At 39.7% G+C, this 26,668-nt stretch overlaps 1 protein-coding gene across 11 annotated transcripts in view; it reads right to left on the minus strand.

The window, feature by feature from the left end:
• The window catches only part of KIDINS220 (kinase D interacting substrate 220), a 101,783-nt gene that overhangs the window by 70,730 nt on the left and 4,385 nt on the right, over positions 1 to 26,668 (minus strand). For 6 of the 11 annotated variants that reach the window (XM_039231071.1, XM_039231073.1, XM_039231070.1 and 3 more), the window contains exons 2-9: positions 24,039 to 24,182; positions 17,138 to 17,236; positions 16,335 to 16,433; positions 10,501 to 10,599; positions 9,473 to 9,574; positions 5,045 to 5,143; positions 3,123 to 3,320; positions 518 to 616 (exon numbers count right to left, since the gene is read on the minus strand). In XM_039231071.1, the coding sequence (XP_039087002.1) occupies positions 518 to 616; positions 3,123 to 3,320; positions 5,045 to 5,143; positions 9,473 to 9,574; positions 10,501 to 10,599; positions 16,335 to 16,433; positions 17,138 to 17,236; positions 24,039 to 24,146 (903 nt within the window). In that variant the 5' untranslated portion in view covers positions 24,147 to 24,182. The remainder of the gene's footprint in view (positions 1 to 517; positions 617 to 3,122; positions 3,321 to 5,044; positions 5,144 to 9,472; positions 9,575 to 10,500; positions 10,600 to 16,334; positions 16,434 to 17,137; positions 17,237 to 24,038; positions 24,183 to 26,668) is intronic. The other 5 variants (XM_039231074.1, XM_039231072.1, XM_039231069.1 and 2 more) reach the window with 1 other exon arrangement.

Genomic DNA, 26,668 nt, shown 5'->3' on the forward strand with positions numbered 1-26,668 from the left:
TCCCAACCTTAGGGGAGCCTTTACCTAATATTAGTAATCTTTGTAGCTCTGTGAGCTATGGCGTAAGCAAAGTCCACAGCCACTATCAAGTGGTCCTTGGAAAGGCAAACAGAACAGGGAAGAAGGAGAAGAAAGATAAAATAGCAAGAATGGAAGAATATATGGATGAAAAAGAACAGGGGGAAAATACTAAGGGGAATAAATAAATTGCATGCATTCAAGCACCAGCAACTGCCTCAGTGTCATAAACTACTAATTTCAGGATTGATATTTACACATTCATAAAAGAGGCGTGTTTGAAAAATACGAGCTGCTAACATGCTCTAATGTTATCTAACATGACATTAATAGAGAAATTCTTTAAGAATGGCAGTGACACTTAATATAGGCATCCATTAAATATATTAGGGTCTAGATGTTTATCTCCATAGCAAAATTAGAAGAATGACATTATGATCAGTCAACATGTACAACTAATTATGCTCGGAGATCACAGCAGCAGAAATAACACACACACCTGTCCTCTGATGTCTATATCCGCATATTTCTGGAGAAGTGCTCGAACAATTTCCACATGACCACCTCTGACAGCTCCAATCAACACCGTATCCCCACTCTAAAAAGACCAAAAAAAAAAAGGTAAACTGACAAGAAGAACAAATAAGAACAAATAAACACTGTTTTGAAGGTAAGGCTAATCGTATTAATAAGTATTTCTCCAAAAATTTCTTGGATAAAAGAGTAACTCAAAATAAGAGAAAATTTTTAGTTAACTAATGTTAATATCTAACGTTAAGAGCCCTTAGAATGAGGGGCGCCTGGGTGGCTTAGTCGGTTAAGTGTCCGACTTTCGCTTAGGTCATGATCTCGCGGTTTGTGGGTTCGAGCCCCGCATCGGGCTCTGTGCTGCGCTGCCAGCTCAGAGCCTGAAGCCTGTTTCAGAGTCTGTGTCTCCCTCTCTCTCTGACCCTCCCCGCTCACGCGGTCTCTCTCTCCTAGAAATAAAAATATTAAAAAAAAAAAAGAAGAGCCCTTAGAATGAGAGACAGGTCATATCTCAAAATGAGGACTCTGAAATTCCCAGACAAAAGTTTCGAAAGACAAGCCGCCCAGAACAATAAGCCTCTCTTTGAAGAAGACCTCCCATTATAAATGTAAATTAAATAAAATGACACCATAGCTGTCAATGAACCAAATGAACATTTAAAAATGACATAATACAAAACTGTTGGAATAATTCTATGTAACAAAAGTCATGGATTGTAAAAAAGGGATCTGTAGGGCTAGAGCCATCGGTGGGTCTATAACCAACCACACTGAATTAAGGAAGGTTCCCAGACCAGTATCCATACTCTAGGCAACTTGGCATTACAGGCTAGCAGTGCATAAGACTGGCTCATTCCCCACGGTGAAGATTAGATGAAGTTCATTACCTCATAAAGACATCTCTTTGCCCTGAAATTATATTCACCAAGCAATAATCATTATTAATTATATGCTCCTACTATTTCAAATGTAAAATGGCTATTTTGGCAATGGGTAGAAATTTTTTTTTTTTTTTTTACTCTGAATTACATATCAGTTGCAGGGATTTGAGTTGGGTGCGTCCATGGGCTGTGGTGCATTTCGATCCTTAGTGGGCCTCAGTGGGATATAAATCAAGATGCAGGTCCTGGAGGATTACTAATTTAGCACCCTGGGTGGTAGTATCTTTGTTACAGTAAAAGCAGAAACAAACCCAAGGCAAACCAACTTTAGTTGAGAATGTTAGCATTAATACGGTTCCAGACTAGTACCTTAATAAAACGTTATAGATGTTTCATTGCTTACTATGTGCCATGCACCGTTCTAGGTACTGGGAAACAAGACAGACAAGGGCCCAGCTCTAGAAGAACTCACAGGCTAGAGACAAATAGACAATAGGCAATACACACAAACAGCAACAACAGATCAGACAAATATCATGTAAATAAGTTAAAATAATAGTGATGTGATAGAAAGTGACTGGACAGCTACTTTGAACTGGGTCGCTGGAGAAGATCTTTCTGAGGAATTCATATCTAAGGCGAGGTCAGAATGACGAGGAGGAGACAGCAACACAGTGATCTTAAAGATCAGCATTTCCAACAGAGCACAGCTGGTGCAGAGGTCCCACAGCAGCAACAGGTCGTGTGTTCAAGAAAGGGAAGAAAGTTAATATGGCCGCAACCTATTGAAACGGGTTAAAGTGTGGCAAAGTGGGGACAAAGAGTTAGGCCAGGACAATGTCTTGCAGTGCTTACAAACTAAAGGAGTAACATTCACCCTAAGTGCGAGAGAATCCGTGCATGACTTTAAATAAAGGAGCACACATGAGATTTACTGCTTTAGAAATCACTCTGAGAACAGCATGGAGAATCAATCAGAGACAAGAGAACCCAGTTAAGGTGCAATTGCTGTAACAAGGGAAGATGGGGGCTGGGGCTGGGGAGGTGGCAGTGGAAATGAAGGGAAGCAGGCAGGTATAGGGTGCGCTCTGGAGGCAGAGCCACCGGGACCTGCTGAAGAGTCGGATATGGCAGGCGAGGAAGAGAAACCAAGGCGAGTGTGTAGAGCCTGGGGCTCTAACAACAGGGAAATGGGGACACCACTTACTGAGCTGGAGAAGCCTGGAGGGAAAGCGGGGTGGGGAAGAACCAAACAAGCCATCTGCTCTGCTGTGAGCTGTAGAAGCCCATCAGACGTTCAAGCAGAGAGCGCAAGCAGAGCTGGATACACAAGTGGAGAGCTCTGAGAAGAGCTTAGAGCAAGAGGTGCAATCCTGAAAATTCTAAGTGTAAAGGTGGTACTTGAACGCTTGGGAAAGTGACTATCACCAGCCATGAGTAACACTACAGTAATATATACCAAGGACAGTTACAGTACGTGTGATATGTTCAGTAACAGTATTATTTGACAAAGATTAAAAAGAACATCTTTCACAAAGACTGAATAGTTTTTAACTTCTCAGTTCTAAAGGTAGAAATAAAATTTATCTTAAAACAAATGTATGACATACATGAAGAATCCTGAAAGGTGTGAGACGCTAAGGTAATCTTCCATCATGTTACCACCAGACGACCAATCTGAAATAGGTAACTTACCCTATCAGGTATGTTCACGTATGTTCCAGCATCGAGCAGATCCTGGACAATCTCCGTATGACCCTCCTTTGATGCAATCATCAAAGCCGTATTTCCATCCTTATCTGTTAAGTTTACATTTGGATTCCTTTTCAAAATTTCTTTTACTGACTGCGTGTAGCCTCCTTTTACTGCCACAATCAGCGCAGTCATCGAATTCTAAAACAAAATAAAAACAAGCCCCGAAATCAGTACATTCTAGAAAACATATGACATATGCCATATTCATAAAACTCGTATTTTCAAAAAGGTAGTCTATTATTAACAGTTATTTCTGATAACAAAATACCAATATAAATAACCAATCACATACCAAAACTGGTCAGGAAGCATATTCTCTCTGTTTGAAGATACATTAATTCTCTTGAGTTAAGAGAACTGTTAGGACATTCGATTCTTCAAATGATAAACTGACATTGGATTTGCTGACAATGAACAGACCCTCTCACTATGTAATGAGATGAGATGGGATGGTTCAAAATTAAGCACATTCTAAATTAAATAATCCAAAAAAGGTTAATTGGGCTTCAAACAAAGAATTGTTTCCAATAAAACCTATAGGAAAAACTGAAGTGAAATTCATTGAAAACCATGAACTAACAGCTACAGGACATTTAACAAAATATAACACATTCTCCTTTCACAGTGATCTAGAAACCACATTTTCAAAAATGGTCTTATTTTCAGTGGTTCTTTTGAAAGCTGCATGTATAATTTATAACAATATACCACCTAATAGAAGAAACTGACCCATTACCAAAGGTATTAAAATTGTTTCTTGAGAAACTGATCTATATTGTGATGTCATATAATTTCCTGACAGAAATATTTCAGTTATTAGATCAGCCCCTAAAACTAAGTCAAAATTCTTTCACATATTAAAATAATATAGCCTTTTTAAAATTCTTTAAGAGCCAAAAATCATAGAAATAAGTCACTCATCCACTTGATAAACTGCAGAAAAAAGGAAAGCGAAATGTATGAATTTCATGTAAGAATCATGCTCTTTCTCTACACAGCACTAAAAAGGTTATATATTCCTTAAAGGTCAGGAATTAGTAGCATCTGCCAATATGGAAACAGGAGGAACTGGCTGGTAACATGTCAAGAAGTGTGACACAGAATTCACTTTTGTTATACCTCAGCCAGAGACTTGGTGACAGCTCTCCTCAGAATATTCTGTGATCCATCTCACATCATACTTAATTTTACAAATAACAGTCTGTATTAATCATTTCTTGAGCATAAATATCATTTCCTTTAACTATATTCTCACAAGCTCAAGGGAAAAGAAATTCGTCAGCCTCTCCAGTATCTCTCGCACACTTGGCACAGGGCTGCGTACACAGAAGGTGCTCAATAAGGAATTAAGAACTGCTAGTCAGTAAGATGTATTGAACCAGCTTTTAAGCTTTCTAGGTTTTGACCGCCAATTTCTGACATTTTAAAATCTACTGGAGAAGGAAAACAAGTCACAGCTCAAAATATCCAAAAACTTACAATGTTATTTTAAATTTTTAAGGAAAAGGTATTTTAACAGAACATAACTTTTTTCCTCAGTTAATAGTATTTCAAAGTATTTGATTTAAAGAATATTTCAATATGAATTCAATCAAGAGTGAGATTACTGGAAGATGTTCTTTATAGTTTTAGCCTCCCTAAATTTACCTGCATTAGCAATAGTTCCTTTAAAGCATGTATTTGTAGCATATAATATCTACAATATATTTGTCAGGATAATAGAAAGAAAATGCTTGTTTTTCTAAGTATCATTTAAGAACTGTAGGGAAAATGTTCTAGGCATATACGAAGAAAAATTATTCTCTGCCTTCAAACTAAAAACACATCTCTATTGCCAGGGACTGAACAGAAAAGATACTTACAGCTCCTTCCTGATCAACATCAGCTCCCATAGCCAATAGGTGTTTCACACATTCTAGATGACCCTTCCGTGCAGCCCAAACCAGAGGGGTAGTTCCATACTAAAAACAATAATAATAATAAATTTAAAATTATAAGATTTGCGGTTGCATTTTTATACACCAACAATGAAGCAACAGAAAGAGAAATCAAGAAACTGATCCTCTTCACAATTGCACAAAAAACCATAAAATACCTCGGAATAAACCTAACCAAGGATACAAGAGATCTGTATGATGAAAACTATAGAAAACTTATGAAGGAAATTGAAGAAGACACAAAGAAATGGAAAAACATTCCATGCTCATGGATAGGAAGAATAAATATAGTTAAGATGTCATTACTACCTAAAGCACTCTACACATTCAATGCAATTCCAATCAAAATTGCACCAGCATACTTCTCAAAACTAGAACAAACTATCCAAAAATTTGTATGGAACCACAAAAGACCCCGAATAGCGAAAGTAATACTGAAAAATAAAACCAAAACGGGAGGTATCACCATCCCAGACTTCAGCCTCTACTACAAAGCTGTCATCATCAAGACAGTATGGTATTGGCACAAAAACAGACCCATAGACCAATGGAACAGAATTGAGAACTCAGAAGTGGACCCAAAAGTATACAGCCAACTGATCTTTGACAAAGCAGGAAAGAATATCCAATGGAAAAAAGACAGCCTTTTTAACAGATGGTGTTGGGAGAACTGGACAGCAACATGCAGAAGAATGAAACTAGATCATTTTCTCACACCATACACAAAAATCAACTCAAAATGGATAAAGGACCTGAATGTGAGACAGGAAACTATCAACACCCTAGAGGAGAAAGCAGGAAACAACCTCCTTGACCTCCACCGCAGCAACTTCTTACTTGACACATCCCCAAAAGCAAGGGAATCGAGAGCAAAAATAAACTGTTGGGACCTCATCAAGATTAAAAGCTTCTGCACAGCCAAGGAAACAACCCAGAAAATTAATAGGCAACCAACGGAATGGGAAAAGATAGTTGCAAATGACATATCAGATAAAGGGTTAATATCCAGAATCTATAAGGAACTCACCAAACTACATGCCCGAAAAACAAACAACCCAGTGAAGAAATGGGCAGAAGACATGAACAGACACTTCTCCAAAGAGGACATCCAGATGGCCAACAGACACATGAAACGATGCTCAGCATCCCTCCTCATCAGGGAAATACAAATCAAAACCACACTGAGATACCACCTCACGCCAGTCAGAGTGGCTAAAATGAGCAAATCAGAGAACTCGAGATGCTGGCGAGGATGTGGAGAAACGGGCACCCTCCTGCACTGTTGGTGGGAATGTAAACTGGTACAGCCCCTCTGGAAAACAGTGTGGAGGTTCCTCAGGAAACTAACAATAGAACTCCCTTATGACCCAGCAATAGCACTGCTAGGAATTCACCCAAGGGATACAGAAATGCTGAGGCATAGGAGCACATGTACCCCAATGTTCATAGCAGCACTCTCCACAATAGCTAAAACATGGAAAGAGCCTAAGTGTCCATCAACAGATGAATGGATCAAGAAGATGTGGTTTATCTATACCATGGAATACTACATGGCAATGAGAAACAATGAAATCTGGCCATGTGTAGCAACATGGATGGACCTTGAGGGTGTTATGCTGAGCGAACTAAGTCAGGCAGAGAAGGACAAATACCATATGTTTGCACGTATAGGAGGATTAGGAGGAACTTGACGGAGGACCAAGGGGGAGAAGAAGGGCGGAAATGGTGGGGGAAAGGGAGAGAGGCAAACCATGAGAGACTCTTGAATGCTGACAAAAACTGAGGACTGATGGATGTGGGGGGGAGGGGGGGATGGGCATGAAGGAGGGCACTTTGGGGATGAGCACTGAGTGTTATGTAGAAACTAATTTGACAATAAACTATTTGTAAAAAAAAAAAATAAATAAAATAAAATAAAATTATCAGATTTGTAGTAAAACAAATTCTCAACATGAATTTTGATAAAAATCATACTTTGAGTATCCATAAATTACTGTTTATACAAATTATAATTTTAATCCTAGATAAATCCTATTTTCCCCACGTTCTCTCTCCTGAAGCGATAATTAACCACTATATGAAATTTCTTTACCCAACTTTAACTTTTATAATTAGTGACAATTTTTCCATCATGTCATAAAGCCTCTAATTTTCAACAAGCTTTCATTACTTCCTGTATCTTGTGACATACAATTTAAAGTTCAAAAATATGACTACAGGCAAAAATAGTAACATCCAAATAACAAACAATTCTAAGTACTTCTGAGGCCCTGAGATGTTTATTACAGGCTTAAAGTCACAAAGCTACTAAGAGGTGGAGTAAGACTCATCACCCAAACAACCCTGGCTTCATTCTGTGCTCATCACCACCACTCCCAAATCAGCCTCCGAACTTGATAAAATAAACTCCAGCCTAGAAACTGCACTTGAAAGCACTTTCTGCTGGAATGTGATTCAAAAGACATCAGAGAATATGTATTCTGCATAAAAGCAATGCTGTATCTTTGGGCAGTCTGCCAGTCAAGAGACACATGAATACCCACAGTGATCTTTAACTGCATGAGACCAGAGATTGAAATAAACATGTAATAAATGCTGACTTTCTATAACAGCTCTGTCCAAAACTTTCTGTGTTGACGGAAATTCTCTATAATTCTGCACTGGCCAATACAGAGGCCACTGGTCTCACAGGGCTATTGAGCACTTGAAGTGTAGCAAACATGACCGAGGAACTTTGTTCTTGTATCTTCTGTGTTTAGTACATATATAGGGCACTGCACACAGCAGGTACTAAACATTTTCTCGAAATGTTATAGTAACAAACTAGGTAGTATAATACATGATTCTGAAGGGGCCTTGAATGCCAGGTCACATAAAGCATTTTTCAACAGGCCAAAAAGAGAAATTAAAGCTTTCATCATCGTATTAAAGTGTCAATCAGGAAACATCAACAGATGGAACCATACATCTCACTGTGGACATATACTAAAACCTCGCTAATCTGAATTAGAAGACAGCTAATTTGAATTAACAAAAAGTCCCAAATATAAGACTTTTAAAAACTTTTTTAATGTTTATTTTTGAGAGAGAGAGAGACAGAGTGCACAAGCGGGGGAAGGGGCAGAGAGGGAGACACAGAATCTGAAGCAGGCTCCAGGCTCTAAGCTGTCAGCACAGAGCCCAACACGGGGCTTGAACCCACAAATTGTGACATCATGACCTGAGCCGAAGTCGGACACTTAACCGACTAAGCCACCCAGGTGCCCCCCCAAATACAAGGTTCTTAGGTGCCTTATTATAAGTATTTGCAATAGTTTCTTTACAGTCCTTGCTAAGGTATTATTTGAGGTCATACCTTTTAAAAAATGGGCACAACCTGAATAAAGTGTATAAAATACATCACCCTTAAACTGCACTACTTGATTTTTTTACATTTGTGTGCAGTCAAACAAGTGCCAGCCAGATGAAGAAAAGGGCAATTTTCAACATTCCCCTCAGGTTAAGTAATACTACTTGACTTAAATTTATGCTCAAAATGTGTTCCAATTATCAAAAATGTCTGATTAATACTATTTCCTATATTTCACTGAATTGTTATTAATTTGAAAAGAATATGGTTACCCACGTTGTATCAAGTTCTAGTTAAACAAATACCTGTTAAATGTCTGGGATGGCTATTAAGGATTTAAAAAATGAATAGAACAAAATTCTATTGGGAAGCTTTCTGAAGTGGATGGCAAATGAGCAGTGTGAAGGATGCACAGAAACTAAAGCAGATGAGGAGAGGGCTCTCCACGCTCAAAGCACACATGCAAAGGCATGGAAGGGCTAAAAACAGATGAATTCAGGCATCCACAGCCTTTGGCGTGCAGTGAGCAAGGTAGCTGTAGGGTCAGATGGCAAGGGACAGGGTAGACTGAGAGCCAAGGCCTATCTTCACACATCACACCAGGGATTGGCGTCTTCAGCATTTTAAGCATGAGAGAGAGAACAAACTAAACCTGACTTTTAGAAAGATCACTCTGGCAACAACACAGAAAGCAGACAGAACTGAAGGTAAGAATAAGAATCACAATAGGAAATTTCCAATAATGAAAATAGGGATTCATCCCTATCTACTTTCCAGAGAATGATGAAAGTGATGTAAAAAATAGAAACCAATGGAGGGACACTCAGAAGGTAGTGTGTGTAAGGGACCCGCCTGTGATGTCCCGCTCTATATAAAACACATTCATATACACAAAGAGAAGATGCATCAGTGCAGTCTCATGAGAGCGTATGAAAAAACCTGCATTCAGACATGCTGCGTGGACATGAGGTGGACTGGAACCTGGAAAGATCTTGCTGACCTACCTTATCAGAGCAGTTGACTTTAGCACCATTCTGCAGTAAAAGATGCACTATATCTGCATGGCCTCTCCCTGCCGCCCAGATAATGGGGTAAACGCTGTACTGCTGGGAGACAGGTAGGCGGGGAGGTAGGCAGGCAGGAAAAAAGATGAGGGGGGGAGGGGATCGGGGAGGGAGGGAAAGAAAAATCTTTTAGGTGGATATTTACAACACACATTTGCTAAGAAAAGTAAATAACAAAGGGAGTAATACCAAGTAATGATTTAAAAAAATCAAGTTACAGGTCATTCTCTACTTAAAAAATATAATAGTCATAGGCCATAATCATCAAATAAAATGCACTCACCCTTAAATACATATATATTATGAACATATTTATTTTTACAGGTTAATGCATTTAATGTGATTTTCTAGCCAACAGGCAAGACTAATAAGAAAAATGTGAAACAGTTCTTATATAATCCTTCCATTAATTTGAATAAGTTTCTCTTTTTTTCCAGCTTTACTCAGGTATAATTGACAAATATAATCATAAGATATTTAAAATGTACAACGTGATCTGACATACATGTATAGTATGAAACATAGATAAGTGCTCAATCTGCAGTCTGAGACCAAGTCTCAAGTAGAGTAGTGATGCACATACTGCCATGTAAAGAAATGTATAGAAAAATGGTATGCATATCTAGTAAACACCTCTTTCTTTTAAATAAGTTTAGATTAAGAATGCACCCCCACAGAAAACAGGCAAAATGACTTAGGGATCGCAAAATCTCCTTTTGAAATAGTGTAAATATAGTGTAATTAACACTTAAGCTTTAAGAGTTGCCTTTTTGTTGATAAAAACTGAGAGATAAGCTTAGCTTGAGAAAAAAATTCTCATTGTGCTTTGAAATCACACCCTGCATTATTATCTTTAGTAAGATCTAAATCATTTCTATCCAAGATCAAGTCTAAAATATAATCAGTCTCCAGTATTCCCTAAAAAATTTCCCCACTTGTATCACAGTGAAGGTTTTGCTAATGCTCACCAAACCAGTGACACTTGGATTGGCCCCATGAGAAAGCAGCAACTCGACCACTTCGGTGCGGCCTTTATAACACGCCCACATGAGGGCTGTCCATCCTCCCTAAGGAAAAAAAAAGATGGGGGTGAAGGGAGAGAAAACTTTCGATCATCTCTAAGCACAATGCCATTAATGAAGTTCCTTCTTTGAGTGTTTCTGTATAAAACCACTGTTTTATGAAGGCACTACTATGTAGTTTTAAATTCCCAAGCTCCCCAGAGAAATATATAATAGTATCTGAAATAAGTCAAATCACTTAATTCCAGAAATTATTACTCCAAATTTTGACTGTATCGTGGAAACTGAAATACAGAATATTCATGTTGAATTCTTTCAAATTTCCAAGATTTGTTTTGGCTGGTTAAAAACTTTTCTTCAAAACACTTTGTATGTCCCTAGATATTCCCCTTGTAGGAGCCCAGAGGTTTTCTAGAGAGGGATTCTAGCAATATACTTAGCTCCTGCATTTAAACCCACACTATAGGGATGCCTGGGTGGCTCAGTCAGTTGAGCATCCAACTCTTAATTTCGGCTCAGGTTATGATCTCATGGTTCATGAAATCGAGCCCCACATCTGGCTCTGCGCTGACAGTGTAGAGCTTGCTTGGGATTTTCTCTCTCCCTCTCTCTCTGCTCCTCCTCCACTCATGTGCACGTGTGCATTCTCTCTCTCTCTTCTTCTCTCAAAATAAATAAATAAAAACTTAACAGTAAGCAAACACATCCTATAAGTCCCGGACCATTATGGCACCTCTTGCTAAAAAAGAGAGGACGCTAAGGTAATGATCTGTAGATCATGATTTCGAGGGGTGAAGTCACATATGAATTAACAGCATGATAATTTTCTATTTTCTTTTCTTTTTTTTATATTTTTATTTATTTCTAGGAGAGAGAGAGAGAGAAAGAGACAGCGTGATCAGGGGAGGGTCAGAGAGAGAGGGAGACACAGACTCTGAAATAGGCTCCAGGCTCTGAGCTGGCAGTCAGCACAGAGCCCGACGCAGGGCTCGAACCCACGAACCGCGAGATCATGACCTAAGCGAAAGTCAGACGCTTAACCGACTAAGCCACCCAGGCGCCCCGATAATTTTCTATTTTCTTTTTTTTTTTTTTTTTTTAATATTTTTATTTATTTCTAGGAGAGAGAGAGAGACAGCGTGAGCAGGGGAGGGTCAGAGAGAGAGGGAGTCACAGACTGAAACAGGCTCCAGGCTCTGAGCTGGCAGTCAGCACAGAGCCCGACGCGGGGCTCGAACCCACGAACCGCGAGATCATGACCTAAGCGAAAGTCGGACGCTTAACCGACTAAGCCACCCAGGCGCCCCGATAATTTTCTATTTTCTAAACTACAGGAGCAATTTTCTTTCTATTCTTCTTTAAGTAATTTTCTTTTCAGCTATAAGAGAATTCAGTAAAAGAGACCAATGCAATCAAATTATACTAAGAAATGAACGTTTTGGTTTTTTTAAACCAACATTTAAATCCACATTTCGTTTTGAGAATATAAATCACTTAATCCTTCTGATTCTCTTTCATCATCACTAAAAAGGAGATTAAAAAAAATACTTGCCCTAATCTAGAAAAGGCACAATTGTAGAGAGGGAAAACAGGTCAGCAGTGGCCGGGGGCTGAAGAGGGGGCGGAGGGGATAATTATAAAGGAGCAGCCGGGGAGCAGTGGTGAGGTGGTGAAATGGCTCTGTTTACAACATGGCATTAGACATAGACATTATGAACTTGTCCTAACCCAACCCACAAGACCATTCATCACAAGGGTGAATTTTACTGTGTGCAAAGTTTTAAAAAATCAACCAGAATATGGAGAGAAAAAATAGAATACAGACTACGCCAAATGAATCTAACTCTATTAGAAATGAATCACATAATCACATAACTACTTAGAAGCTAACCCGAGGTAACTTTGGAAGGCAATGTTTTGACTTGCTTTCAAAGAAAGCAAACTCATCAAAGAAGAGTTACAAATTAAGGAACGGGAAAAGTCTATAATGAATTGGGTTGGCAGTATCAACCTGGTCTCTTTAAAAAAAAAAAATACAGGGGCGCCTGGGGGGGTTCAGTCAGTTGGGTGGCCGACTTCAGCTCAGGTCATGATCTCACAGCTTGTGAGTTCGAGCCCCACATCAGACTCTGTGCTGATAGCTTGGAGCCTGGAGCCTGCTTCAGATTCTATCTCCCTCTCTCTCCCCCGCTCACACTCCCTCTCTCTCAAAAGATAAATAAACACTAAAAAAATTTTTTTTAAATACATCCCCCCCACAAATAGGTATAGAAATAGATGCATGAATATGCAAGAGTTAGCGTAAAGATATCTATGTTTTATGTCTACCCACTGAGAAGGACTATAGCAGTGACACCCCAGTAACAACAAGCATTCCTACCACCAAGATACTGGTTTCTCAATACCATTTTCTAATAAGAGAAACCAGGGTTCCTTGAAAAACGGACTGATTCTGGGGCTGATAATCAGAAAAATAATCCAGGATAAATACAAGATGAATCTGAGCCTGAAGCATCTTGTAATGCCAGAAAGTAAGGAAGTACTCAAAACAAAAACAAAAACAAAAACAAAAACAAAAACAAAAACCGGACAGGAAGGGCAAGACATGTTTAAAGGGTCCAGAAGCTCCCATGGCCAAAGCTGGAACAACGTAGCAGGAAAATAGATACAGAACTGAATTATAAACCAGTGAATAAAATAAATATGCATCAGGGGTGCCAGGAGGACTCAGTTGGTTAGGCGTCCAGCTCTTGACTTCAGCTCAGGTCATGATCTCACAGTCTGTAGGTTTGAGCCCCCTTGGAATTCTCTCTCTCTCTCTCTCTCTCTCTCTCTCTCTCATCTCCTCCCCAACTTGCACTCTCTTTCAAAATAAACAAACATTTTAAAATAAATAAATAAATTTTCATCAGACCATATATATCTGTAGATATATAACTACACACAGATACGGGGAGAGAGAGAGAGAGAGAGAGAGAGAGAGAGAAAGGAAAAGCACTCTTCCTGACAGAAGAATTCCAATTAATCAAGGTACAGGGAGTAGGAAAATCACCACCATAACACCACATTAATAACTGCTACCTGCAAGATACACTGATAGATGTTAAAACAAATGAGTGAAAGTTTAATCAAAAGCAGTATCTTCCCCAAAATATTCAGTAATTACAAAGGGGAAAATAGTAATCATACAGTGAAGAAATCTGGCAGATACTACCTTAACCAAGAGATCAAGGTTAACTTCACCAGTGACAGACTCTGTTATCATGTACCTAGATGCACGGAGAAGGGGAACATCATCTCTGTGGTATCCTTCCCCAACAAAGCATAATCTCACTCTAATCGTGAGAAACATCAGACAAATCTAAATTGAGAGAGATTCTAAAAATGTCAGAGGAGTAATCTTCCAAAGTGTCAAGGTCATGAAAGACAAGGAAAGATCGAATTACAGAGCTGGGCATTTGGTCAAGCTTTACATACACCAATATTTCAATCTTTTTTTTTTTTTTTTTGCAATTTTTAAAAACTTTTTATTTAGTATAATGCATATGTGGGAATGTACATATTTTAGGCGTATGGTTTGATAAAATTTCACTGACTGCACAGTTTTGTAACCGGCACCTAGTTGAGAAATAGAGTATTTCCTCCAGTCACTACATGCCTCCCTTCCCTCCCAGGGAGTGTATCCTATGCATTAATAGATTAGTTTTGCCTATTTTTGAGATTTATAAAAATAGAGCCTTATGGTTTGTACATGCTTATATCCCAGTGCTTTCACTCAACATTAAATCTATGAGTTTTATCCTCAAACACCAATATTTCAATCTTTATTTTTTTTTATTTTTTTTATTTTTTTAAATATTTTTATTTATTTCTAGGAGAGAGAGAGAGACAGCGTGAGCAGGGGAGGGTCAGAGAGAGAGAGAAACAAAAACTGAAACAGGCTCCAGGCTCTGAGCTGGCAGTCAGCACAGAGCCCGACGCGGGGCCCGAACCCACGAACCGCGAGATCATGACCTAAGCGAAAGTCAGACGCTTAACCGACTAAGCCACCCAGGCGCCCCGCAATATTTCAATCTTTAAAACGCCTTCCCAGAATTGTTTTAATATCATGCTCTCATTTTAATTTGTATAATGTCACCCTATGCAAGAATGTAGGAGTTAAACATTTAATCCTAAAAAACTATACCCAAATTTGCAAAGCGAAAAGATCAGAACAAACACCTACACCAATAGCTGTAGTTTAATGCCCACAAAGGTCTTCTCGAGAAAAAATCTTCACTAGATTTCCAGATGCTCTATCCTGGAGCTCCTCCTGAACCCCAGACAACCCCTGGCGGTCACTCTCCTCTCCCTACACAAGTCCCAAGGACGCTGCCTTCCCTCAGAGCTCAGCTACTACCACCCACCTGACCCTCCTCCGTGCCCATCACCCCCTTCCCCTCCCTCCCACCCCCATCAGTGCTCAGTTTGTTCTCAGCATTCAAGAGTCTTTTTTCTAGTTCCTAGCTCCCTGCTAATATACACAGAGCAGCAGTAGAAGAGAAAGCCTTCGGAGTAAGGCAGACCTGGGTTCAAACCACGGCCTGACTGCTTTGGGCAAAGGACACTCCTTCGGCTTCAGTTTCCTGAACTACCTACACTGAGAACAAAAGGAATCCCTGGCCCATGGGACTGTTCTGAGACGTCATCTCACTAGACAGACGCTAAAGCATGTAAAGGGACCAGGCACAGAATGGAAACCTAATATTAATTCATGTGATCAACTGGTTTGGTGCCTTTAATAAAATATTGAGAACTAGATACCTCCATGCATTTCCTTTCTACTTTATATGCCAGTAAGATAAGAATACCACGTGTTACTCTCGCCTACCAAACCCATCCTCTGCCTGGGTTACTGACATCAATAACTTCTCTCCCTAAACCTGTACAGCAATATACTTCAACTCGTTTTCAGAAATAAGTAGGGTAAAAATGGTTCTGTATCTTTGTATAAAAATAAGTATCCCACCCACTTTATTAAGTGTGAGAATACATATAAGATTATGGGAGTAAAAACACTGTGTAAATTATAATAGTAAGTATAAGACAGTAGAATCCTACAGTTTCTTAAAAACTCAGACCACTTGAACTGCACATTATCGGCAAAGTAATACCTGTTTTATACGCCAAGGGAGATCGATTCCTTCCTCTCTTCCACTATTAAAGTTAACTTTGGAAAAGGCTTAACATTTTGCAGGATAAATAAGCTAGAAATGATCTCTTTCTTCATTTTTATGCCTTAAACAGATGCCAGGATCAAGTAAGAGCTCAGATAATTAAGAATCGCATCTTGTTAAACTCGTAATGTGTGTAGATGGCAAGTCTGAACACAACTACGTTTTTAAAATAAATTTATAAATATTATTCTGAAAATTATCACTTTGAACTGAAAATATTTATAAGACTATACTGTCCCTCTTAAAGTTCCTCTTTAAAGGAAACAATTCTTTCATATGTTTTAAAACACTGTTATATTGAAAGTTAGTGAGTTGTTTTTAATATTTCAGAACTTTAAACTCTGAAATAAGCTAACAATAACAATAACTAAGAATATTTTAAAAGTGGTTCATTGTATCACTTGGGCTTTCATGCATTCTTGACAGTCATTTCAATGCCCAGCCCCAAATCCTAAAAACGTTGTTACACTGTCACCTCATGCACAAAAAGACAAGGTTCCAGGCATGGCTCTTACTGTTACTAAGACCCCGGCTAATGAACGACACCACAGCCCACGTGCATACCATGTCACGGTGCTCCAAGCTGACCCCACACTTCAGCAGTTCTTCTACAACGTGCACGTGCCCTTCCTTTGATGCCGAGATCAGGGCTGTCCAGTTATCCTTGAACACACAGTCACAAACATTACCATTTCAAAACCAAAAAACAAAAATCCAAAGGGAGGGAAAATAAATTCAACTTTACATACCAAATGGTCATACCAGATTGACATGATTTGACCCCACTGTGAACTACTCTAAAATAACGCCTCAGTGGAATCTCCGTTAAGAAGTTATCTGTCTGCCTGCATTACGGCAGCGTGTCAAGTGCTGGCCTTGTAATCACACTCTGAGGTTTTGTGGAAAAAGAAAAGATGACTATCAAAACTTGACAGCTAATCCTTGTGGCTAACAACCGTTGCTATAAATTGAAATTAAAGAGCTTGTCATCAGATTTAGGAGCACATTCACAGGCTATTAAACCAACGCAATCCCATAGGATGGATTTAGAAACTATGTGATGCACCAAGAACTACTGTCCTTTATTTTTAAATAAAGGCTACCTGTACCCAGGAATATGTGCTCCCTATTCAGCCAGTGCCGTCTTTGTATAAAAAACATGAAGAACTGAGACCTTTCAAGGAAAGGAAAGATTTCTCTCCTGCATCACCCCATTCAAAAGCAGACTTGGCATATTAGGCAAAGCTAACATAGATCTGAAAGTACAACTGTGATCTACTAATTTTGAATCGCGTCTCAAAATCAAAGTGCAAAGTTAAGGAAAAGAAAAAAACAACAACAAATAAGTAGATTATTTTAATGTATACCAAATCTTCCAGATTGCAATTAGCTCCATTCTTAATTAATTCTTTCACTATTTCCAGGTTGCCTTGTTCAGCAGCTATCATCAGTGGGGTCTGGCCACACTGCAGAAAAGACAAGACACAGAGAGCTTTTCAAGATGCTGTACTTTAACAGAAATGCACAGTTAAATATACCATACTTATCACAATGGTATGTCAAACATTGTTTACAGAATTTCTTAAATTTACAAACACCTTTGAAATCTCAAGTTTTCACTTTATGAATAATATAAAAGTCAAAGAAAACAAAACATTTTTTTTACTACAGGATCAGTAGTCTGTTTTTGATACTACAATTTCATTCAAAATAAGTAAACATGGGAGAACCTGGGTGGCTCAGTCGGTTAAGCATCCAACTTCGGCTCAGATCATGATCTCATGTTTGTGAGTTCGAGCCCCACAGTGGGCTCTGCACTGACAGTGGAGCCTGCTTGGGATTCTCTCTCTCTTTCTCTCTGCCCCTCCCTCACTTGTGTTTTCTCTCTCTCTCAAAATAAATAAACATTAAAAAATAAGTAAGTATGAATAATACTAGGCTCTGAAAAGTTATCACCACAATGTATATAAAAATCTTAGCACACTGGGGACCTGGGGGAACAGTGGGTTAACCAATCGACTCTTGATTTCGGCTCAGGTTGTGATCTTGCAGTTTGAGAGTTTGAGCACAGAGCCTGCTTGGGATTCTCTCTCTCCACCCCTCCGCTTATTCCCCCGTCTCTCTCTTTCAAACATTTTTTTAAAAAAAATAAGCAAAGGGGCGCCTGGGTGGCTTAGTCGGTTAAGCGTCTGACTTTTGCTTAGGTCATGATCTCGCGGTTCGTGGGTTTGAGCCCCGCGTCGGGCTCTGTGCTGACTGCCAGCTCAGAACCTGGAGCCTGTTTCAGTCTGTGACTCCCTCTCTCTCTGACCCTCCCCTGCTCACGCTGTCTCTCTCTCTTAGAAATAAATAAAACATTAAAAAAAAAAATAAGCAAATATTTCTAATAATAGGCAAAAATACAACAAATGCTATTATAAGAATAATATAAGTAAAGACTTAAACACAAATATCGGTCTAAACAAAGGACAAAAGTAAAGTGCATTAAACAGACATTCTTTTTTTTTTTTAAATATTTTTTTTTTAATTTTTTTTTTTTAATGTTTTATTTATTTCTAGGAGAGAGAGAGAGAGAGACAGCGTGAGCAGGGGAGGGTCAGAGAGAGAGGGAGTCACAGACTGAAACAGGCTCCAGGTTCTGAGCTGGCAGTCAGCACAGAGCCCGACGCGGGGCTCGAACCCACGAACCGCGAGATCATGACCTAAGCGAAAGTCGGACGCTTAACCGACTAAGCCACCCAGGCGCCCCTAAACAGACATTCTTAAAGAACAACAGATACAAAATTATATGTCATTCAACCAAAGTCATTAGGGAATGAGGTATTAAGCACAAATAGACTTTCCAGGTAACAAAGTTTATCCTTTAAACATTAAATTTGATTATATATTTTATGATAGCCATTAATTTAAAACTAATGCACACATTACTTACTAGTTGTTAAACACGTTACCTTTAAACATCATTTTTACAATTGAGTCATAACCACAGACAACAATTATCACACCCAGGTTGCCTCTGTCAGCTCTAACCTCTTTGACCAACTTTCTACAGCATCCTTCTTCCTTCTAATCAACTAGGATAAAAAGTGAGATAACAAAGTTGTTGGTAGAGTATATAAATTAAAGCCAATTAACCCTGAATCCATGGCCCTGCAGATATATGAATTTTACATCAGTTTCCAGATCAGTAACTCTGGAGACTCAGAAGTTTTCTGTTTACTTTCTGGGGTCACAGTCACATCAGACAGTTCACAGAGATAGGTGCTTCTAGAATATGAGGGTGAAAACAACGTAGATGTGTAAAAATACCTAGAACACAAATACGAAAGATGATATAAATCTGATTAGCTAGAAACAAGCCAGACGAAAGACCTGAATAGTCAGGAGTTTCTCTTGCAGAAACTTCTGGTTGTCCCCCCCATATCGAGTGGTGGGATTCTGTGAGGGGCGGCGGTGTGCTCAGCTACAACCAGCCCCCTACCCCCTGCCACCCCCCGCCCCGGGACACTGCCCTGTCTGAGTGTCCCAGGCCAGCCCGGGGTTCAGCCGAGCTCAGCGGCCTGGCTCCGTGCTCCCTGCCTCCTGGCGGAGACACAAGGCTGGCGCTGCGGCGAGATGGCTGGCGTGCAGTCCCCGGCGCGCAGGAGGAGCGACGGGCAGCAGGAGCCGCCACGGTGTCCCGAAGCCCTCGGCTCGGCCCCGGAACCCTTCCTCCGGTTCTCATCACGTGAGGACACTAAGCCCTTAATCTGAGTAAGACGCGTATTAGGAGCTGTTACATGCAGTCCGCAGTGATCCCTAACGGATACACCCTTTACACCGCCACCACTCAAAAAGATAAATAATTTACCAGAAAGGCTGCCCTGAAGTTACCAGATTCTCAAAGATAGAAGAAAAGTTACCTTATAAGCTGGGCCTTATCACAAAACATGTGTTTATTCTCTCAGTTCTCGCTTAACCAATCCTGTAACTACAGTTATGGAGACAGAGTAACTTCGAAACAGCCACGACTTTATTCTTCCACTTTAAAATGAAGCGCTTGGGGCACCTGGGGGGGTCTCAGCTGGTTAAGCGTCCGACTCCGGCTCAGGTCATGATCTCACGGTTTATGGGTTCAAGCCCCGCATCTGTGCTGAGCTGTCAGCACAGGGCCTGGAGCCTGCTTCAGATTCTGTGTCTCCCTCTCTCTCTCTCTCTGACCCTCCCCTGCTCATGCTCTCTCTCAAAAATAAATAAAACATTAAAAAAAAAAATTAAGACGAAGCACTAAAGGCCCTTCGCATACCCCAAGCCCACTGCTCTCCAAGCCACACAGGCTCACACACTCACATAACCCCTGCTCCACTTACAATGACCTGGGGCCAAACACATTAGAACAGAAGACTGCACCGAGTGACGTTCCCCCAACAGGTAACCACCCTTTCTCTCAGCCCCCAGAAGATGATGATGAAAAAAACATTTCCTATTTGCCTCTCTTTCGGCTCTTCCCAAACCCTGGGTAGTCCTACTTGTATGTATACAGGTGTACTAGCTCGGTAACCATTGCCCTTTAAAGTAAACCTTCAGAGAATGTATACTTCTTCCAATAACTACAGTGAAACTAAAACATTTTTAAATTTTCCTTTGAAATTTCCCTCAGAGCCTATTTCTAAGCACATAACAAAGCCCATTCCTTGAACTAAGAGTCCGACTTCATTCTCTCAGGAGAATACTGTCCCACTTCAGCACTATAATCTTATACCAAGAAGACTTCAGAATAACTTATTATTGTTTTCTAAAATAAAATAAGTCTGTCACTCCTTTACAAAGGGCGAAGACCTCCCATCATTGAGAATGTTCACAGGCCGAGATTTATCTAGTTTACAAAATAAAGCAGAGAAAAGGCAGCAGGAAATTAGCATTTACTGATGGCAGCCAACTGTATGCTAAACACAGTATAGGAATTTCCCCCATATTATTTTATTTTAAGGTTTATTTATTGGGGGGGAGGAGCAGAGAGAGGGAGAGAGAGAATCCTAAGCAGGCTCCATGCCATCAGCACAGAGCCCAACACCGAGCTCAAACTCACAAACCACGAGATCATGACCTGAGTCAAAATCAGGAGCCATATGTTTAACCGGCTGAGACACCCAAGTGCCCCATAGGCTAAGTTCTTTTTTTCTTTTTTTTTTTAAAGTAGGTTCCATATCCTGTCTGGAGCCCAGCATGGGTCTCGAACTCATGACCTTGAGATCAAGACCTAAGCCAAGATCAAGAGTCGGTCGCTTAAGTACACTTTATTGACGTACTATTTAAGAGACCTTTTCAAAACCAAAAACCAAAACACATTAACATAAAGTAATTAAATACTTTCAAGGGCAAGAAAGAAGAAAATCCACACAACTTTAGAGAATTCTATAAAATATAGATTTTATAAGAAGTTGTAGAAGCAAAATGCAATACAAGGCCCTGAGAAAGCTACTTTCTCTCCATCCCTCACACTGAGCCATAATTAACAATCTAGCTTGTTTCAAATTATTTTAAAACTCCAGTTTTAACTGATACAATACTACACTAGATAAAAATACCATTAATATCAGTTCAATGCTGACTCATGAATGATGCCAATTTAAGCTCTATACCAAGTATGCTTAATTCTTTATGTGAATAAGATAAATATAATTTTGTGCTTATTGATATATTTCCCCTTGCATGTGAGTCTATTTTTTCAGTATTCCCATAGAAAATGCCTATAGTAATAGCTAATATTTTTAACTATTAATCATTTTATTATTCCAAATATGCTAATGTATGCTAATTAAATGACTGCTTTTGTAACTAACTTTTTATTTTTTAAATATATTTTTAAGTTTATTTATTTATTTATTTTGAGAGAGAGAGGAAGGGAGGGGCAGAGGGAAAGGGAGAGACAGAGAATCCCAAGCAGGCTCTGCATTCTCAGTATGGAGCCTGACATGGGGCTCAAATTCACACACTGCAAGATCATGACCTGAACCAAAATCAAGAGTTGGACACTTAATTGATTGAGCCACCCAGGGGCCCCTATGTAATTATTTTATAACAATGAACAATCTCCACTTAGAAATGTTCTCCTATCTATTTAGAACAATTATTGATAACACATAGTCACAGAGGAGTTATCTAACCAAAACACTGTGTTCAATACAGAAACACTGAATATGTCAGCACATCATTGGATGACCTTATTCTGAAAACTCAAAGAATGACAGAGCATCAACAGATTGTAGTTTGAAATCAGTGGAGTGCCTGGGTGGCTCAGTCGGTTGAACATCCGACTTCGGCTCAGGTCATGATCTCATGGTTCGTCAGTTCGAGCCCTGTGTCCAGCTCTGTGCTGACAGCTTGGAGCCTGGAGCCTGTCTTCGGATTCTGTGTCTCCCTCTTTCTCTGACCCTCCCCTGCTCACGCTGTCTCTCTCTTTCTCTCAAAAATAAATAAAACATTGAAAAAAACCTTTTTAAAAAGAAAGCAATAGAACAGCGTTCAAATTTGGGTTCCATCAGATAATATCTTTGATAGGAAACTGAGGGATTAAGTACCTACAAATCAAGATAAATATCGGCATTATTTATTATTATTTTTTAAATGTTTATTTATTTTTAAGAGAGACAGACCACAAGCAGGGGAGGGGCAGAGAGAGAGGGAGACACAGCCTGAAGCAGGCTCCAGGCTCTGAGCTGTCAACACAAAGCCCAAGGTGGGGCTCGAACTCACAAACTTTGAGATCATGACCTGAGCCGAAGTCGGACACTTAATCGACTGAGCTACCAGGCGCCCCTCAGCATTATTCTTCATAGAACTGCTATGCAAATTAAATCAGCTGATTCAATAAAAACATAACTATCATAAGGTTACTGCAATAACAAAATTTTTATGTTAGGATTTCCTTATGAGAGCTAACATGAAATTTAGGTGCCCTATATCAAAAATAATCATAATCATAAAATAATAACTGTTGACTGCATAGCTTTTAAAACATTTATAATATTTGCATATTCGTGTTCGTAGCAGCACTATTTAGGCAACAGCCAGGAGGAAGAAAAAACCCAAAAGTCCATCAATACATAAATGCATAAACAAAATGTGGCATATACAGACAACTGAATGTTACTCAGCTTTAGAAAGGAAAGAAATACATGCTACAACATGATTGAACCTTAAGGATATTATGCTAAGTGAAATAAGCCAGCCACAAAAAGACAAATTCTGTGTGATTCCACTTATATGAGGTACAAAGAGCAGTCAAGTTCATAGAAACAGAAAGTAGAAGAATAGCTTCCAGGGGCTGGGGAGAGAAAGAAACAGGGAGTTGCTGTGTTACAGGTAAGGAGCTTCAGATCTGAAAAAGTTCTGGAGATATTTCGTAACATTATGAATTACTGACATGACTGAAGACAACTGACCAGTACACTGAAAAAATGGCTAAGACGTGGGGCACGTGGGTGGCTCAGTCAGTTGAGCGTCTGAACTCCCACAGTTCCTGAGTCCAAGCCCCACACCGGTCTCACTGCTGTCGGCACAGAACTGCGTAGTGAAATGCTTCAAGGTGTAATAAGATCAACTACTGGCTTGTATTGTTGACTACAAATATCTAATAGAAGTTAATGAAAACGATAAATGGATACTCCCTATCTTATTAAACCGCACACGACCTATCTCTTACAGATGTAGGGTCTGGGGAGCCAACTTCAGCTCATGTCATGATCTCACGGTTCGTGAGTTCAAGCCCCACATCGGGCTCACTGCTGTAGGCACAGAGCCCACTTCGGATCCTCTGTCCCCCTCTCTCTGGCCCTCCCCAGCTTGCGCATGTGCACTCTGTCTCTCGCAAAAAAAAAAAATTTTTTTTTTAAATATAGGGTCTTTAAAATCCCTAAGTGTGTACAACTCAGAAAGAGAGCTAAGGATCCATTAAAGAAAGTATTTCAAAAATTTTGCCTGGTGAATTTATTGGGTCTGGAAGTTCTCTAAAACTTCCTACAAACACTTTAGACTTCAGTAATCAAACTTCACAAATACTGATTATTCCATCTAAAAAAAAAGTCAATCATAACTCGAAACTCCATATTCAGTCATGCATGTGAGTTCAAATGTATTCCAAAAGTATGGAATTTGAACTACTTTTAACAATCTTACCAAAGTTAAGAACTCATATTTCTTATTTTTTTCCTTAGCACAATGCCCGGTACACAGCAGTCTGTGGTCAACAAACGTTTAAGGATTTTAATTTCAGAAACTTGGTCTTACCTCATTTCTCTCATCTACATCTTTGCATTTTTCAAGAAGGGCTTTCAGGGCAGGAATGTTTTCTTCTTCTACATAATTTATTACACTCTGTGATATCAGAACTGACATTTTCACAGAAAGCTGTAGTTATCCTAATTGCAGTACCTGTCAAAAGCAGATTAGATAAAATGCACATATTGATTAAGAAAATACACGTGATTAGGCAAAAAAACTTAATTTACTACTAACTCCATTATCATTCTTAACCTTACATTTGTACAAACTCACCTGCACCTGCAGGAGTGACAATAAGCGCCCACAGCCCCGCTGCCAAAAGGTGTGTCCCTCCCTTCCCGAGACTCACATCCATCTCAGTCTTAATCATCCAGATCCCAAACTCCAGACTTGAGGAAGGCACCCCTGGCGTCCTCATCACCGCGCCTGCATGTAAGGGCGGCCTCCACTGCTCCTCCGTCTCAGGAAACGCAGCTCCAGCCCCATTCTTCCATGGAATTATCTACGCCTAGTCTCGTCCTCCACACTCCGCACTCAGTCTATTAGCAAATCCTTTTGGCCTTATCTATAAAGCATATTTTGCATCTAACTACTACTCACCACCTCCATCACAACCACCCTGGCCCAAGCCACTGTGACTTCTCACCTGGGTCCTAAGGCTCTTCTTTCTTCCACTTGCCTTCCTCACAGTCTATCCTCCACAAGGCAACCACCGTGATTTTTCGAAAACGTTAAGTCTGACCAGAGCTGCTTAGAGCATAATCTGCATCAGAACCACCTAGAGAGCTTGTAAAACACGGATGCCTGGGCCTCACCTTCCAAGAGTCTGAGTTGGTAGGTCCGGGTGCAGCCCCCGAATTGCATCTATAACAAGGTCTGAGCAGCTGCTGCTGAGAGAGCACCGACTCAGATTATGTCCTTCTTTGCTCAAAGCTTTCCAGTGCTTCTCAAAGAACTCAAACCACCTGTGTTACCTCGGTCTAGAAGACTCTACGTGACATCATCTCCTACCAGTCTCCCTTACCCATTTCAGTGCTGTGCCATCTCAGGGATTCTGTCTGCCTAAGTCTCTTCCACCAGAAACGCACATGGCTCCCTCCCCCCCCTTCCTTCAACCACCTTATTCGGGAAGTCTAATCTGACCATGTGCTATAAAATAGTAACAACCTCACACATACCCCACAGCGGTCCCCTAGCTCCCACCTCCTTGCCCTGCTTTATATTCTCCGTGGCATTTACCACCATTGGAAATACAACATATTGCGTGCTTATTGCTCATCTACCACTACTAGAATATGTAAATGCAAAAAGGTAGGCATGATATCGCATCCAGTTGGACGTCCAAATACAAGTAAATCTCAACCCATACCTTACACAAAATATACTAAAATGTACCTAAATATCTAATAATATAGACTATTCTGTATTAAGCAAAGATTTCTTTGATATAATGCTATAAGCATGGTCCTCAGAAAAAGAAACTCGATAAATCAGTTCACCAAAATTAAAAACTTTTTTCCAAGAGAATAAAATTACCTGCGGCTAGTGATGTCTATTTTCCCCACCATCTCCCCTCTTCTTGAACAATGTCAATTACTGGCACTCCACACTTGTCTCTCATTGTTTTTTACAGCTCACAACTTGTCGAGTTTCACATGTTCACAGATGGGTAGGAATCATGCCTCGGGATGGCCCTACCCAGAGCCTCGCTCATACCTGGTTTCTATGATGAGATTTAGAACTTGAGAGCTAACGAGATTCAAATGAGATTTGGGCCTCTGAGTTAAAGCTGTAATGAACTGGGGCTTTCGGGGGCCTTGGGAGAGGTTGATGTGTTTTGCATGTGGGATGGAAGTCTATCTTTGGGGACCAGAAGACAAACGATTCCACTATATGATTCCATACATATGACATTCTCAAAAAGGAAAACTATATGGACAGAAAACAGAACAGGGGGTGTCAGGGTCTAAGGGGGGAGAATGAGGTGACTACGCTGGGGCACAAGAGCATTTGGGGAGCGCTTGGACTGTTCCATATTCTGACTGTGGTGTCAGTTACACGATTATATGCATATATCAAAATTCAAAATTGACACTAAAAAGATAAATAATATTGATGTAAACTGTGCCTCAATAATACCTTATTTTTTAAAAAATCTTTAAAAATCCTCAAAAAACGTTAAGTAACTTCACTCCTCAGAATCTACTCCAAAAACACAAGAAACACGGACAAAGATTTTAAATCCAACACAAGTTTATTCATAAGAACAAAAACTTAGATACGGGAGATTACATAAATTATGAGATGGTCACACAGTGGAATAATATAGAGTCATCAAAATGTTTCCAAAAAACGTATTGACAAAAAACAATGCTCATGATATATTAAGTGGCAGAAAAAATTAACTAAAAAAACACAATATATACAGCATCTCAACTATTTTAAATGTATACATTTTAAAGTACTGAAATGAAACAGATCAAATGGTGATGGCACTACTGTAAATTTTCTTTAGAAATTTTAGTTCCTAACTTTCCAGAATGTGGTACTTACTGCCTCTCCGGAAAGTGTAATTGACATACGATATCCTATTAGTTTCGAGTGCACACTGCTATCCCCCTAAGTCTAGTCACCAT

Source organism: Hyaena hyaena, unplaced genomic scaffold, assembly GCF_003009895.1.
Source record: "Hyaena hyaena isolate Hyena2069 unplaced genomic scaffold, ASM300989v1 scaffold_53, whole genome shotgun sequence".
Classification (NCBI taxonomy): Eukaryota; Metazoa; Chordata; class Mammalia; order Carnivora; family Hyaenidae; genus Hyaena; species Hyaena hyaena.